Source organism: Poecilia latipinna, unplaced genomic scaffold (assembly GCF_001443285.1).
Source record: "Poecilia latipinna isolate Pla-1442-1.1 unplaced genomic scaffold, P_latipinna-1.0 Scaffold4765, whole genome shotgun sequence".
Classification (NCBI taxonomy): domain Eukaryota; kingdom Metazoa; phylum Chordata; class Actinopteri; order Cyprinodontiformes; family Poeciliidae; genus Poecilia; species Poecilia latipinna.
The window spans coordinates 1-16,652 of record NW_015117381.1 but is presented as its reverse complement, the minus strand read 5'-3'; the positions used below and the strand labels follow the sequence as shown (position 1 = coordinate 16,652).

The window sequence follows — 16,652 nt, the reverse complement described above, 5'->3', positions numbered from 1 at the left end:
ACGCAACAAATCCTGGACCCATATGGGTTCCACTTATCGAGAGATGATCTGCATCAAACCTGTATTGTTAAGTTAACACAGGCCTATTGTGTCCTTGTTTGTAATAGTGAAACATTTTACTCTATTGTTGAAAGAGAAGATGCCAAAGTATTTATAAAACCTTTGTGTTAAAAATATCTTCAGGTATCTATAGATGTTGCCTCATAAAATGCTGGTTGGAGATTGAGCTTTATTGGTTGAGTGCACCATACAAATGAATTTTGGAGGAATATTAGCCATTAGAAGCATATCAATTTTAATCAAGCTTATTGGTTTGGTCTGGGAAACGAATGAGACCCCCCGATTAGAGATGATCTTCTGGGGAATGGCACGGAGCACTGAGCACATGATGGATTAGGGAATTGGCAGATAGTGCAGCAGGGGGTTGTTTGTCGAGGTAAATGAGTTCACAAGCCTTGGAAAATCTGTCTCTAGTGGCTGGGATTATGTTTTGTCCCTTGGATGGTAGAAAGCCAAAATGGCTACTATGGGATGTGAGACTAAAGGATGGCTGGCAAAGCTAAAGATTGATGTTTTTTTTTTGTTTGTTTTTTTTTTGTCGTATTTACTTTCGTCCACAATCTATACAAGGCAGGAGAAACTCTTTAGCATATTTCAAGTAAAGTCAACAGTGGAGTGAGAAAAGACCTTGGATGCATAGTCAAGTGCAGGACTTGTGAACAGATGGGAGCACTAACATAAAGTCAATTGAAAAGGCCATTATAAGGTTTGGGTCAAGACAGAGCTTGGCTGATATGGCCCCTAACGTCCCAAGAGAAAACGCCAGGATAGTAAGTAAAGGTAAAGTTAAATGTAGGTGACCAATGTGACAGACAAGGGTTAAACCTCTTAGCTGACATTAATTATGATAAATTCTTGGTCGGTGCAGTTTTCTATAAAAAGTGCAGTTTCATCACGCCGAGTTCCCAATGTTGAAGGGACAATTCTACTGCAAGCAGTTCTGTTTTCCGACAACGTAGATTCTCTCTGGGAGCATCAAACTGCAATAAAGTAAAACATAAGGATGACGCTTGTTGTACCTTTAGGATAAGAAATCTCCCAACCAGAAGCACCAGTTTCAAACCAGGATCTAACTGGATCCAAACTGGTATCTCAGAAAGTAATATGGGTTCTTGAAATGTTGGGTCACCTCCATGTAACCAAGACAAGGGGCTTTTTTGATTGAGCTGCGGTTTGAAGTTTTTTAAATAGTCTCATCAGTGAGATTGTGTGTTTAAATGTGTGCGACAGGAGAATGAAGTTAAGCCCAAAATTACTCATCGTCCAGGCACATTTAGATTTCAAATTATTCTTATTTTACTAATAGGTTTATTTCTCATGGGAAATAAAAAAGGGGACATCAAGAATTATTTATACTCTAAATAAATAAATATACTCTAGTATAAAAACCAATGGGCTGTTTAAAAGAGTATATATATATATATATATATATATATATATATCCAACAGTAGTTTATGTGTATTTTCACGATGAATATTTAGTAATGAGCTCTAAGCCTTTGGGGTTGGGAAGGAACATTACTCAACACTACTCCCAATCAGAAGAAAAATGTTGGTGACAAAAACAAAAACAACTTCCACATTTAAGTCTGCCAGATTAAGATTTAATAAGCTTTTAAAAGTTAAGTAAAAAAAAAAAAAATCCACCTTGCCCTGCTGCGGTTTGTTACCGTGGAGGGTTCCAACACCCTAAAGACAATGAGTAGAGCGTGAACAGCATGCTGCAGAAAATAATAAATAGATTTATGCGCAAATGTCACATTTAATACAGTTACGGCGCGCGCGCGTGAATTCATTATTACACCATATGTTAATGCAGCTGCTTCTGTGTAATTCCGAGTGTGTGTGTGTGTGTGTGTGTGTGTGTGTGTGTGTGCGTGCGTGCGCGCGTGTGTGTGTGTTGAAGTGGGGTGGGGGCAGTGGGTCTCTTCCTCTCTTTCTTTCTCCGCGTATTCGCGCTTTGAAGTAAACCAACAACTACTGTCCTGGAGTCAGCGGGTGTGGAGCCTTGAGCGTGGTAGGTCGGTAGGCAGGTAGGTCAGCGGAACCTTGCAGTGCATTGTTCCCTTTTCTGCAGCCTGATGCAGGGACATAGAGCAAGTCCCGGTGATCTGGATGGGTGACGGAAGGTCGTTCTGAACTTGTACCGAACCCGATTTACCGTTCAATCAAGGAGCAAAGCAGCACCGGGGGGAAACATTCGATGTTAAACCGGGGAATATTCGATTCAAAAGAAAGAAAAGGGGACCCACGAGGAGGAGAGTGCACCGGGGAGACGCGAGTCTGCTCCTCACCTGAAGATCGGTGGAAGCGACCGAAACACATGGACGGAGATTATTTCTGCGGGAGCGGGTTGTTGATGAGCGATCGCACCTCGGGTCGTGCACAAACAGGTTGGTTTGACTTCGATCAAACTTCATCTGACGCCAACAATCGGAGCTCGTCGAGATGCGAAATGTTGAACTCAATATGCTGTCGGGTTGTGCACAGCGACGCGCCTGGTGGCGACGCCTGGGTGTATTACTGGAAACTTAGCCGGACTTTAGTCAGATGTAGGGGCTTTTCTAAAAGCGCTACATCCGAATGAAGGTCATAACCTTCAGTATAAAAGACGTGTTCCGGGAAAAAAAAAAGATAGTTAGACGTGTCTATAATATAAGATAAATGAATCCAAATTTACTATTCATTTAATGCATTACTTGGTTGACGATCTTTAAACTCTCAATGTTGCAGAGAAACCCTATGAATTCAAATCAGTAATTCTATAGTTTGCCTTTCCCCCCAAAATCATTTCTTACTTCCCAGTTTATTTTGCATTTATTATAGAAAAAGTACTAGGTATTTAGTGTCTATGGTTGAAAGTATTTGTATTCTAAAATACAAATCTTTTTCAAATAAAAAAAATAAAATAATTCAAGAAGGGAACATCAACATCAAAACACAGTCAAATTAAATATGATCAGAGACACACAAGCTATGTGTTTGTATGGGAAGAATTTCCACTCAGCTACAGCAAACATTTGGAAGAAGCTGCTCTGGTCATAGCAGACCAATGTTGAGCTTCTGGACCATTTGCAAAAATACTAAATATGGGGAAAAGCTAACACCGTACACAACCCTGAACACCACCACAGTAAAACAAGGTGGCGGCAGCTTCTTGCGCTCGGAATGCGTTTCATCTGCAGGGATAAGGGATGCTGGTCAGAGTTGATGGGAAAATGGATGAAGGTAAACACATGTAAGGCGATGAAATGTGGGGGGCTGCAAAAGACTTGAAATGGTGACGACCCAGGAAAACAGTCCTAAATATTCAGCTTTACTAGAGCACGTTCATGGCCTAGAGTAGTCCAGCCAAAGTCCAGATGTAAATCCAGGTGAGAATTATTTGTGGCTAAACCTGACAGCTGATGTTTAGATGATGTCCTTTTCGGTCTCACCAAGTTTGGCCCATTCTACAAAGGAGACTGGGCACAAATTTCGCTCTCCAGGTGTTTTGAGTCTAATAGAAAAGATAAAAGATTTGCATAACCTACCTTGATCACCTTAGCACAATGTTTGGTATCGGTTCGGTTCTAAATCCTGGTTTCATCACTGCCCGTTTTTACTTTCCCTGTTTAGATTTAAATTGGTATGAGAACTTAAAATCACTTCCTTTATCCTTCTAAGAGATGAAGCATAAACAGTTTTAATTGGGGCAGTTTGATCTCTTGATTCTTAAACCTGCCTTTAAGAATCACTGTGTAGAGTGAAGTTTGTGTGTTCAGATGCTGGCTGTTTCATGTTGGTCGTGTGTGCTTCTTTTGTTTAGGTAATCAGTCAATAGGTACATGTTTATTAGTAATACAGAAATATTCCAATTTTTGGAATTAGCTCTCGTTGATTATTCCATTCTCATCTAAGTTGTTTGATAGATTTTAAGCAAGTTTTTTTTATCCTGACTTCCTGATTTTGTTTTTCTTCTCTATAAGTTTCCCAGTGGGAAGGAAACAGTTCCACCCCTAAGATGTGGTTTTATGAGGCTCATTGATTTTCACATTAAAACAATTAAACAGAGTATATCCTTGCTACAAGACTCTGGTCATCTTTACACTAGCTTGAAATACTGCTGTACGTAACGCAGTGGACAGCTGACTCCAGAGCTGAAATTGTATTACACATGAAGGCAGCCATATATAAACTCTGGGCTGAGCTCACTCCTGGCAGACAGAGAAATGGACAACAGGGAAATCTTGTTTTTTGGGCAGATTAGTCCACTTTATTGAGGTATTTTATCTGTGCCAGTGGGTGCCTGCTGCTATGCCCCATTATTGTAAAAGTCAAACGTATTCCATGCTACTTGCAGCTAAAGCATGGAGTCAAACATAAGGAGAGCAAGAACAAACCTATTGTACAGCTGAATATGAACCTCTTTCCAAGGCTTTTCCGTCTGTACGTCTGGATGTGTCTCTTTGTTTCAGGATGCATTTGCAAGCTGTAGTCAACCTTTCTTGAAGCTGCTTTTGGAGCAATTGCTTCTTCCTCTCAGAGTGGCCTTTTAGCCCATGTTGGTTCAGAACAGCTGACTGTAAATTACTCAACTCTCTTGCCAGCTTCACTCAGCAGCAGCTCCACAAGATTTGAAGCTCCTTATATGTGCAGAACACTTTCATCTCTGGAGCACAAAACACATCTTTTTTCCTGAAGAATAGTTGTTTTTTGTAATTCGCATTTAGCTACACATTTCTCTTCCAGATACGGCAGCATAACTGATTCATTTTTGATTGTCCTATGATTGAGATGTGTGTGCGTGTGTGTTTTTAAACATCACCACAGATGCAATTTCATTCTACTCAGTACTTACTTAATTACCTTATGCTGTACTTACTAATCAGCAGCTTCCAAAGTATATTGTATATCACCTCACGACAATGCGTGTAATCTTGAATCAACATTAAAAAAAAAAAATTCTGAAGAATACACAGGTTTTTGAGCGCCAAGAATGCTGAATTACATTCATTCTGAGGTTCAAACATCTCTGTCTCAGAAGTGTGAAACCACAGATGGATCCACTGTGTGATGGAATCAAGAAAACCGAGTCCAGTGATCTGGCTGCAAACTCTCGGCCCCCTCCAGCTAAGATGGCTCGGCTGGAGCAACACAACGCGGGACCCTCGACCCCAGAAAGGACGAGGCAAGGGAGTCCTTTGCCTGACAGTCCCTGCCCGACCCAGAAACCCACCACAGCAAGTTGGCACTCCAAAGGTACCTGGTCACAATGACGAAAACTGTCCAAAACTTTTTATGTCGTTTTATGTCAATAAGACAGTCCATACTGTTTTATGGACAGTAATCATAAAAACTTCTTATGGCACGTACTGTGCGTCTGGTACCCCAGGAACCCTGCTGCCCGTGTTCTGTGTGGTGGAGCATCAGGAAAGTTCTGTGGAAGCAGAGAGGAGAGACGAGCACGCTGAGTTCGTGTTGATCAAACGGGATCTGCTGTTTAATCAGCTGACAGAAATGGCCCTGCTGGCGCTGGGGTACTCCCACAGCTCTGTGGCGCAGGCTAAAGGTAAGCAGTACACACAGACACGCGCACAGAGAGCACAAGCACATTCGTACAATTTTAATTTTCTTTTTTTTCTTTTCTTGTCTTCTTTTTTTTTGCCGCGTGTATGAGTGTGTAGGTCTGATCCAAGTAGGCAGGTGGAACCCAGTGCCTCTGTCGTCTGTGACTAACACTCCTTATGCGACAGTGGCTGATATGCTGCATGATGTTCACCATGTTGTTACGCTGAAGATCCAGCTTAACAGGTAGATAATGAAGTTACATTATTCTTCTATGAGCTATTTTTATCTGCAGCAATGGACAGACTTAATGAATGTACTTTCACTCGCCCTCTATGCACTTACTCCTTGGCCCTTCCTTTGAAGTCACTAGCAGTAAAAGAAAAATAAATAAATAAATCATCCAGTTTTAACAAGCAGAAGCCACCATCAAACGTTGCGGATTCCTTTAAATCAATTGGAAATGTGAAAGTCATGTTTTACACAGATTTCATACGCACGGCGTCAGAATCAGCGTCATTCGCTAGGTTTGTGCATGTAATGGAGGAATTTGACTTCTGCTTTGCTCTCAGGAAAGACGTTCAAATATAAGTATATAAATATATCCAAACTCAAAGTCTTTTTTATGCAAAAGAGGAAGACATGGTTGAATTAGTGAAAACATGCATAGTATCAATTTGTGCTGCAGTGCCTGTCGGGAGGTGAACAACGAAACAGTTTCTGTCCATGACGTGTGAGGTCTGCAGAGATGTTAGATCTCGTTTTCTGACTCTAGTCTTGTATGAGTTCTGGACGGAGCGAAGGTCAGCCCTGATGATCAGGCTCTCTTGCAGACCTGATTTGTTCATTCAGTCCTGTTTTGTGACTGACCCGAACCGCACAGTGACGGGTGTGGACAGGACCTGCTGAATAAAGCCAGTTTAGGGCAGAAAACAAACATACTGTTGCAAAAAAAGTGGCAAAGGCAATTATTAACAAAGTCAGCAATTTTAATCATCATTACCAAGTCGGGGCGCTGCCTGATTGTCGGGGAATAATAAGCCAAATACCTTTCAGTCTTTCAGTTTTTGTTCTACGAGTATCTGCCTGGTGAGGTGTGGCACTATAGAACAATAGATGAAGAATTACGTTCAGCGGTGATGTTCTGAAACAGTAAGCCCTGCACATAACTACAGTACAAAGACAGACACCTTCTCTTCAAATATGTAAGAAGATAACAAAATGTTAACTCATTCATCACTCTGCCTAATCTAGTAATTCCTAACTAAACTAAAGTAAAAATGAAGGGTAATAAACTTCCAAAAGTAAAACAGCGAAGAAAAGAGACTAAAACTAACAACAAACAGTTTAGCTTTTATCCATTAGCAACTGAAATAATTGGCACAACAGCTTATTTTTAGTAAGAAAGCAGGAAAAACTACAAATTAAATGGAAAAAAAAAACTAACTTTACCAAACTATTAGTGGGTAAACCACTAATTTCACTAACGTTTGAATTAACGTCGGCTTCGGCTTGCTCTAGGCCTGCTCTGGCACGACCCTGTTCAAGTGTCAATACTGCAAAAAACCTGATGAAATATTAACATTTATCATCAACAGCAGAGTCAACAAAATAGTTGCGTTTGTGTATTTTGCCATGCTACGGCAGGCTAAAGATTCCCAGCAACCCATGGGGGAGTCACAACCCAAGTCAACAATTCTCTCTAGATACCATTTTCATGCTCGAGCCGTCGTACTCAGCCAAACACAGCCCTGCATTTCTAATCTGTACTCAGGCGCCAAACAGAGCTGGAATCAGAAGGTCAGAGGACAGATGTTGGATAAAAAAACAAACAAAAAAAAAAAGACACAACTGATATTATGCTCATGAAATATCCGGTTGTGAGAACCCATAAAATGTCAGGCATTACCATCTCCAAAAGAGCCAGATGCTGAATCCCAGAAAATGTCATTATTTACTAGTGTGTCCAAGACAGCCTGGGAGGCGTAATTCACCAGCTACGCTTTCGGCTTCCATTTACACATACCTTTCCAATAATCAGGGTGGAGGCTGTTTGGTTTTCGTACCTTTTTACTCTTTCTTCAGACTCTCCAACATTGATTTCCAAGTGGAAAGCGATAGTTTTGTCTGTGTGCTGACTTTTAAAAGTACTGATTTTAGCAGCCATTCCTGCCCCCTGTGTATCTCCTTGAACTCCTGAATAGGCTTTGTTTCACTACACTTTATCCCCTGCTGCCAGTGTGTCTTTTTTTTTTTTTTTTTTTTTTTTTTTTTTTTTTTTTGTTTGTTTTTTTACTTCAACTCCAACCTTTCTGTGAAAGGCCAGTTTCCTTAGCAATGACCTTTTATGGTTTACCCTCCTTGTGTAACATGTGTCAGTGACTGCTGGACAACTATTAAGTCAGCAGGCTTCTCCATGGTTGTGTTTGGCTATATGGCATGACATCTCTGCATAAATATCCCTTTTATTATTACTTTTATTATTATTATTTTATTTTATTTTATTTTATTTTATTTTTTTATTTTATTGCTTCGAATAATATTTTTATTTTCTGAGAAATCGAATTTCATTATTTCATTAGCTCTAAGCCATCATTATTTTAATACAAATAAAGACTAGAAATATGTTGCTGTATGTGTAATGAATATGTATGAGCTTCACTTTTTGGATTGAATTACTGAAGCGAGCAAATTAACATTTGATGAAATACAGATTTATTGAGATGCTCTTTTAGTCAAAGACTACATAAAACTTGGCATTAGAGTCGCTGTTGAACTTATAAAAAAAATTAAGTGAGAATTAAGAAGCATTTCCCTCTGTTCTTAGAGCTTGCTAAGAATAGTACAGTTATAAAACAGCAATGGCAATACACAAACTGTACAAATATGTCATATATTTTTCTGTGAATACTTAAATTAATGTTTGGTGGCTGTTTAATATTAGGGTATATTACCAAAAAAGAGAAAAATAAATGAAGACTATGCTGACAGACAAACAATAGTTGATACAGGTTGGAAAACACTGGAGCAGGGCTTTGTTTGTTTGTTTGTTTGTTTGTGTTTTTAGCTTTTCCCTACTCCAATATGGAAAAGACTGATTTGTCTAAGGTGTAAAAAAAGAAAAAAAAAGTATCTAATTTGCAGTAAAATACTGCCAGCTGTGGTTGCCAATAAAATCTTTAGAGTCCTGAACTAAAGAACTGAAGGAAAGTGACACAAAATAAGATATGAATACAAAGGGAACTAAGCAAGAGACAAAATGAGAACCTAAGCAAATGCACAAAGAACAAAACACAAGAAGGAGTTATGCAACACCCTTGAAATTTTCTAGCGCTAACTACTGCTAGCATAGGAAGTGGACATCAACAGGTTTTGCTCAGCTTATGTAACCAAACCATCAGAAAGAGCAGATACAGACTTTGATGATGCTCCTCACATAGCAGTGTTATTGGACATTAAAGTCAGCTTGTCTCAGAGATGGTCAACTTTCTTTGCTGAAATTTTTAATCAGTGATTCTTCTAGAATCAAACTGAACAATGTGTTTCTTTTTTTAAGTGTTTGTCTTCACACTTTTTAAGGGTTAATTCCAAACCCTTGATTTTTTTTCTTTCTGCCTGCCTACAGTACAAACTGCCTACAGTACACTAAGAACATTTTAGTGTTGTTCTTCTTTTCCTTGCTTTTTTTTAAGTTGTCCCAAACTGGAAGACCTGCCACCAGAGCAGTGGAGCATCTCCAATGTGAGAAATGCTCTGAAGGAGCTTCTTAAGGACATGAATCAGAGTTCCTTGGCCAAAGAGTGTCCGCTTTCCCAGGTACGACGGACGAAACTCACACCTTAACTAACCACAAATGGTTTAAAACGGCTAAAACAAAAGTCATTTACGCAGCTCTCGGTTTGCTAACTCACAAAAAGACCTCATATTAAAAACATACACGAGTCACGCGCACAAACCAAACACAAAGAAAAGGACAAACACGAAAGGAATATGCATATGTTGCCCTTGGCCTTCATGTTTCTGTGTGTTTGCCAGGCTGCGTTCATAAGCTCGTATGTGGTCCAATAAATTTGCAGGAAGTCGAGATGCTGGGGTTGATAAGGTGTGGGGGCAGGGTGCAGGAGAGAGAAACGGATAAAGGAAGATGGCTATCTCTTAAAAAGCCCAGACTGCTGCCTGTCTCTGTCTACTGACTGGAGGCCAGTATGTCTGTCTGTCTGTGTTGCCTCACCAAACACCTCATGAGACTATCTGTTCATCATTTGATATCTATTTTTTATAGACTATTTAAAGTGTTTAATGCATTTAATTTAGCACAAACAGCCAAAAAGGAAAAAAAAAAAAGAAATAAAAGGGTCCTTTTGTCATTTAGTGAAAATTCTCATATGCATATTTCTAATTATCATTTTAGTCAATATTATATTGCCGAAGGGAACAGAGTCCAGTTTTAAAAAATGGCCTCTATTTCAAATTCTTTTCTTCTCTGCAGCCTTAAAATCTGATACGAACCATTTCCTCCTCCCCCACATCCTCCTAACCCTCTCACCCCCGTCCCCAACACACACACGCACGCACACACACTTTCTGATTTGTGAGTGGCAGATTACAATAAAGATGCGAAGATGAAACATGTAATCAGATGTAAAGAGTGCACAGGATAGTCTTCAGGGGGGAAAAAATAAAAAAAGTACATCATCTACTAAAAGACAGACATTGTCTCTGATGACCTCTAGTGTTTTGTCTGATTGCGCACACATGCTTGCACACATTCATGCGCGCGCCCAGCTCACGCGCCGACACACACATCTGTCTTTATTATGCTGTTTACCTGGGGGTCTTTTTAATAACACGGATCTGAGTTCATTAATATCAGATGTGTGAGCAGCTGAGGCACTCAGGCCGCCCAAAATGTAATAAATACCTTTTGTTTTCTCCCCCGCTCCCCCCCCCGCTGCGTTTCAGGGAATGATATCATCTGTTGTAAATAGCACTTACTATGCAAATGTCTCGGCTGCCAAGTGTCACGAGTTTGGTCGGTGGTACAAGCACTTCAAAAGGTCCAAATGCCACCAAGGTAAGAGTTTTTCTAAAAATGTGAATTTTAAATCTCGATTTCATTGTGCTAATGTATTTAGAAAAATGCATTTAAACTTTACCTTTCTTTAATATCACAGTTTTCAATCATTCGTTGAATTTGATTCGGTTTAAATTGAACAATTTAGAGTCCGTTTGATTTTAAGGAATCAAATCCTTCTTTCCTTCTGAACGCGTCTTGTCAAAACTCACATGTTGACTAAACAGAGCTTGCGATAGTCATTCTGACATTCATGTTTAGTTTAGTCCCTTTTTTAAATGATAACACATAAGCCCATTTGTTTTTTTTTTTGTTTTTTTTTTCATCAGACGTAGAGTGCTTTTCTGAGCAATCCTCAGATATTCCTCACATCCAGCAGCCGATCCCAAGCAGCCCCGTCGATCAGAACTCCAACCTTCTTTTCCCTCATGGATCAGTCGCCAACATCTGTGGTCGGCCATCGCTCGGTCTTCACCCTCCCGGTTTGGTCCCGCAGCCTCTCAGCTCCCAAATGGTGAACCAGCAGCTGATGATGACCCAGTTTCTCAACCAGCAGTATGCCGTTACCCGCATTCTAGCCGGCCAGGGTCTCTCTTCTTCGCCGCAGCAGTATCTCAACCACCCCCCAGTGGGGAGGCCTCCTGCCAAGGCCTTTTCCAAACCCTCTGATTCTCAAGCATCACAGCAGGCACAGTGCGGTTCTGGAGGGTGTCCAGCAACGATGCCGCAAAATCAAACGGCTGCTGCGATGTCTTCAGTGGCACCGACAGACGTACCGAGTGACATCTACCAGAATGTGCGAGAGGAGCTGAGGAGAGCGGGCATCTCCCAAGCCATCTTTGCCCGAGTGGCCTTTAACAGAACCCAGGTATTGTAAGATGGATGTGCAGAGGGAATGCTGACACGGTTTCCTGTTAAGGGTTTGCGAAAAATAAAATGTTAATACTTGTACTACATTTTTGGAAACGTTAAAATAAAAAGAGGATGGCACAATTTCTGCTGAATCTACAGCAGAGCCATTTTTACAAGAAAACCACAAAAACTAATATTCTCATTTTGGCATAACTTGCATCTGGAACAGAAAGCATTTGGAGAAGATGCTCTGGTCAGGTGAGACCAAAAGTAGAGTTTTTTGACCAAAATGCAAACCATTGTGTTTCATGGAAAGATTACACTAAACATCAGCCAGACCACGCCATAATAAGAGCGGTGGTATCATATAGGAGTAAGTATGCTTTTCCTCAGCCTGAACAGGAAAGCTGATTAGAGTTGATGGGGAAACAGGTGCAATAAATATATATAAATACCATAGTTAACTTTTTTTTTTTACCAGTAAAAATGTTGAAAAATATGCATCCCTGCGTAACATTCAAGTTCCAGGGATATGGCCACTTTTGCGAGACTTTGTACTTTTGGCCTGCTGTTGGTGTTCCAGTAATGGTTATGGCATCTCGGTTCGCACGCTGTCCTCGCCTCTGCTGCACTGACCCCCTCCCTCTGCGAATGTGTGATTCTGTGTATGTGTTTGTGCCAACACTCTGCAGCACAAAGCCGGTGCCAGCAGTAAAGCAGCTGCTAGGCCAAGTAATCACAGCCCCTCAGAGAAATGTTGTCTCGCTCCCTACCTCCTGCTCAATCTCGCTGTCCTTCTATTATGCCACCTTTCACTCTGGCAACTGAGATCCCTGCTCTCTTTACTCAGTGTCTCAGACAGAAAATATGTCTTTTTTTAATCTATTTTTTTATGTCCTCTTTGTCACTATGTGTTTGTGTCCAAAGCAACCTGGCCCAAAATCTTTAATTCCTAAACTTACCCTGAAAATGTATTATTATTATTACTACTACTACTACTACTACTACTACTACTACTAATAATAATAATAATAATAATAATAATAAATCTCTGCTGTTATTTACTATCCACCCCCATGTTTTTCTGTTTGCCAAGGGTCCTCTCGTGCCAGCCATAAGCATTAGGCATGATGCCAAAACCCTATCTCAAAGTACAAGGCATGTTTGTCATTTGACGATTCGCACAAAGACCCGTTTCTGTTTGCAAGCTGGCGTTAGCTATGAGAGTCTCCAATGACTCTCATAGCTTTCTCAAACGCCCTGTTTGAGAAAGCAGGGCGTTTCATCTCATGCTATTTCTTTTGTCTTATTGGAAAGACAGGGTTGCTGTTTGTGCACAGACTTTAATACGTGTTAAACTGTTGTTAAACTGCACGATGCGCATTGAAAACGTTCCAGATGTGGTCACTGCAGGAATATGTCAATGGGTTAATGGGGTAGTGTCTCACATTATAAGACAACAAAAGTGCAGGTGAATTCGAAAACAGTTCATATTCGGTTCAAAGTGAATGACTTGGTTTTAGCTTGACGCTGCGTTACAAATGATACCGCTTCGCCAAGATAATGAACTAGGGTTGTAATTAAAAAAAATAAATAAATAAGAAAAGTTATTTTACAAAGTTCAACAAAGTTGATATGTCAAAAAATTATTTATATCCTTTGTGATCATTCATAGGAAAAGCTTAATGGACATTTAAGCGATCAAACAATTTTTATATATACTGAAAAGCTTTCTGTATTTTTGCATATACAGTTCATATTTGAGCTCCAGGACTCTTAAATTAACCTTTTATGGAACTATGACCTAATTTTTTGGTCCAAGTGTGAAGATAAAGCATAACTAACACTAGCATCACTTGCTAACTAGCTTGTAAAGGGCTAACTTTATCCTAAGTGAACAAACTAGTTTACTTAGGATTGCTGGGTCGCATTAATGTTCATTAATGTTCATTAATGCGACCCATTGCCATCAATATTACTACACAGAATAATTTGCCATCTGGCTATTTATTATTTCACCCGGCAAAGGGAATCAGTGAAGTCCGATCAAGCCGAAAAGTTTAAAAACGATTCCCTATGAAGAATGTCCTTCAAGTTCCTTCTTTAGTCTGGCAAGCCGGATCAAAATTTTTGACCCAATGTTTTGGTTGAAATCTTCTGTCCATGTAGGATCTGGATTAAAGAAACCCAATCATTCTTTTAGGTGAGATATCTATTAACGTGTTTGTAACAAATGATCATAACACACACAAAAAAAAAAAATATATATATATATATATATATATATATATATTTTTGCTAGGGTTTACTCTCAGAGATCTTGCGTAAGGAGGAGGATCCAAAACACGCCTCCCAGTCTCTGCTGGTCAACCTGCGGGCCATGAACAGCTTCCTGCAGCTTCCTGAGGCCGAGAGAGAGCGCATGTACCAGGAGGAGAAGGAGAGGAGCATGACCGGTTTCCCACCCAGCTGCAGCAACACGCCCCCAAGATCCACACAGGTCAGCCAGCGCAGAGACCTATATTTTCCTTTAAAGTGCATCTTTAGTCACACATTAATTATTCTGTGCCCACCTAATCATGTGGTTCCCTCGCTGTGAGGAGACAGTACTAATAACAATTGTACCCTTTTCTTTTTCCAATCCTAATTTGGTAAAAGCCTATCTGACTAACAATCGGTGGGCGGCTGATGGACTGGACATTGAAAGAAAAACAACAAAAAGTCTCTCCTAGAAACAACGGTCCAGCCTTACTTTCTGTTGGAGGGATAATAGGCAGATGGAAAACAATAATCAAAGAGAGCACACCAAGTTGAAGCAGATGGTATCTGTCTGTGGCTTTTTTCAGGAAAAAGATGCACTGAGACCCAAATACACTGACATAGGAGTACCCTCTATATACTGAGGAAAAGAGTGGAGAAAGTTAGCAACTGCTGCAGTGGCTTCTTTGTTCCCCACAATCCTCCCACAGTCTAAGCCTAAAGCAGCATACCCTCTAAAACAGCTCCACGGCGAGCTTAAGTTAATAGTTTAGTGTTATCAAAAACAAATAATAATAATAAAAAAAGATAAGAATCACAACAGCCATTTCCTCACTTGTGCCCACAGATTTCTAGTTTTAATAGTTTTCTTGCCTCTGCTGATGAGAGCACAATCCCACATATTGTGAAAAAAAAAGAAATTGACATAATTGTAGCTTTGCAATTAATAATATTTTATTTGCTCTCATTCCGAGAGTAAATCCAACTCCCTTTTTATGCAGTGTGTGCATTGAAACCGTTTCCTTCCTTCTTGTCTGTTTCCTGCAAGGCGAGACTGTCACCGGTTACAGCCGACAGAGGGCTCAGGACGGACAGCTGTGTTCTTAACGTCAGCGCCTCCATCTATGACGAGATCCATCATGAGATGAAGAGAGCCAAAGTGTCCCAGGCTCTGTTCGCTAAAGTTTCTGTCTCCAAAAGTCAGGTAGGAGGTTCTCTCTCCCTCCTTGCCAGCGAAAATCCACGGGCTTGTCTAAATCCCGAACTTGTGCGCAGTTTAACCGCTCATTTTCGTTGCTTGATTAAATGTTTAAATTTGGCATTTTTAGATAACTACATGCTCCCATTTAAATCAGAAATAGCTAATGTGTGTGGAGAAAAGCCCAGATAATCATCCAGCAGCTGTGCTCTGCAGAGGACTATCGTCGGTGCATCAGACTGCTATTGTGTCCTAAATTATCGCTTTAATAGTCAACGTGCACGCACTCGTGCTGCCTGCTCATGCACACAGACGTACAGTCAGACCGCACGCACCAATACACACTTGCGCCGACGCGCAGACGCGCACAGATCCGCTAATGCAAACGCACACGCGGGCATGATTCGAGTGTTTATTGTTCTCATTTTTATGGCGGCCCCATAAGCTTGTTATTGCCTTTTGTTTTGAGGATAATTTTCCTTCATAGAAAAGGGGGGATTTGAGCTGTCTCGCTTTCCCTCCTTCTACAGCAGAACTACATTTCCTTTTTTTTCATTTATATTATTTTTCTTCCATTTTTCTTACCTTGTGTCTTAATTTGTTTCTTTTTTTCTTCCTATCTTTTTTGTTTTCTCTCCTTGTCTTTTTTCTTTCCTTCCTTCTTTCTTTCTAAGGTCATCCTGCGGTCATGCAAGTACAGATATTAAAGACCCCCAATGTTCTATTTCCCTTCTTTTTTTTTCCCCTCTGCCTCTTATCTTCCTTCACTTTCTCCATATTGTTTGTGCAGTTTGCTGTCTCTTTTCCACTTTCTTTTTTTCCCGCTTTATCTCCTCCTCTCTCTAATTTGCCCAGTTGGTTGGCAGACAGAACCATGCTCAATCTCTCTTTCCTATCTGCACTGTGCATCTGGATGGCTTTCAGTGCTGAAACTGGGTTTCAGCCAGGTGTGTGTGTGTGTGTGTGTGTGTGTGTGTGTGTGTGTGTGTGTGTGTGTGTGTGTGTGCGCGCGCGCGCACGCGCGATTAAGCCTGTTTCCAATCATGTTGCCATTCATGAATAAAACTGGGTTTTATGCTCCTCATTTTCCTCAATCTGCCACTCACAAGTTTCTTCTCCTGTGATGCCGAAACAATTAAGGCAGACGAGAGAATTTCAGTGGATTAGTGGCATGGAACCAAGAAATTCACCTTTTTTGCACGTTTTGTAAGTAAGATGACAAGCTTTTTTTTTTCAGTTATTGTGTAAAGAAAATGATAAACTAGACCTAGAAACAGGAAAAGATTCAGTTGGAGTGCTTTTAAAGCTATCAAATAATAATCTGAAATGTGTGATGTGCTTTTGTATCCACTCCTTGATTATGGTACCCTTAAATAAATGAAAATCTAGTCGCACTAACAGCCTTCAGTCATCACCTCTTTAATGAGTTATTGATTTGAATGTTCATCACGGTGTGGGAATGCTTTTCTTTGGCAGGGACAGGAAGTGAAGTCTTGGGTATATTCCCAGTGTCCCCTCTCTCCAGACCTGCAATCTGTGTACAGACGCTATCTGAGCATGCTCACAAATCCAAGCAAACAGGTCACAGGATAAAATGTCAAATAAATGTCAGATATGAAATTCATAAAATATCAGACCTGAAAACCCATGAAATGTCAGATA

General features: G+C 40.4%; 1 protein-coding gene across 1 annotated transcript; it reads left to right on the top strand.

Moving 5' to 3' along the window:
- The first annotated feature begins 1,965 nt into the window (after positions 1-1,965).
- Positions 1,966-15,596, top strand: LOC106942998 (DNA-binding protein SATB1-like). Its single transcript, XM_015026344.1, has 9 exons — positions 1,966-2,453; positions 5,084-5,301; positions 5,435-5,611; positions 5,727-5,853; positions 9,300-9,423; positions 10,570-10,681; positions 11,011-11,549; positions 13,836-14,033; positions 14,841-15,596. Exons 2-9 carry the CDS (start codon positions 5,100-5,102, stop codon positions 15,180-15,182), a joined length of 1,821 nt encoding a protein of 606 aa, XP_014881830.1. The 5' UTR covers positions 1,966-2,453; positions 5,084-5,099; the 3' UTR covers positions 15,183-15,596.
- The last annotated feature ends 1,056 nt before the right edge of the window (positions 15,597-16,652 follow it).

Excerpts from the sequence above, each read along its gene's own strand:
- LOC106942998 (XM_015026344.1), top strand. The coding sequence starts at position 5,100 with ATGGATCCACTGTGTGATGGAATCAAGAAAACCGAGTCCAGTGATCTG. Across the intron at positions 5,854-9,299 it reads CTGAAGATCCAGCTTAACAG|TTGTCCCAAACTGGAAGACC; the intron begins GTAGATAATGAA and ends CTTTTTTTTAAG. Across the intron at positions 10,682-11,010 it reads AAGGTCCAAATGCCACCAAG|ACGTAGAGTGCTTTTCTGAG; the intron begins GTAAGAGTTTTT and ends TTTTTTCATCAG.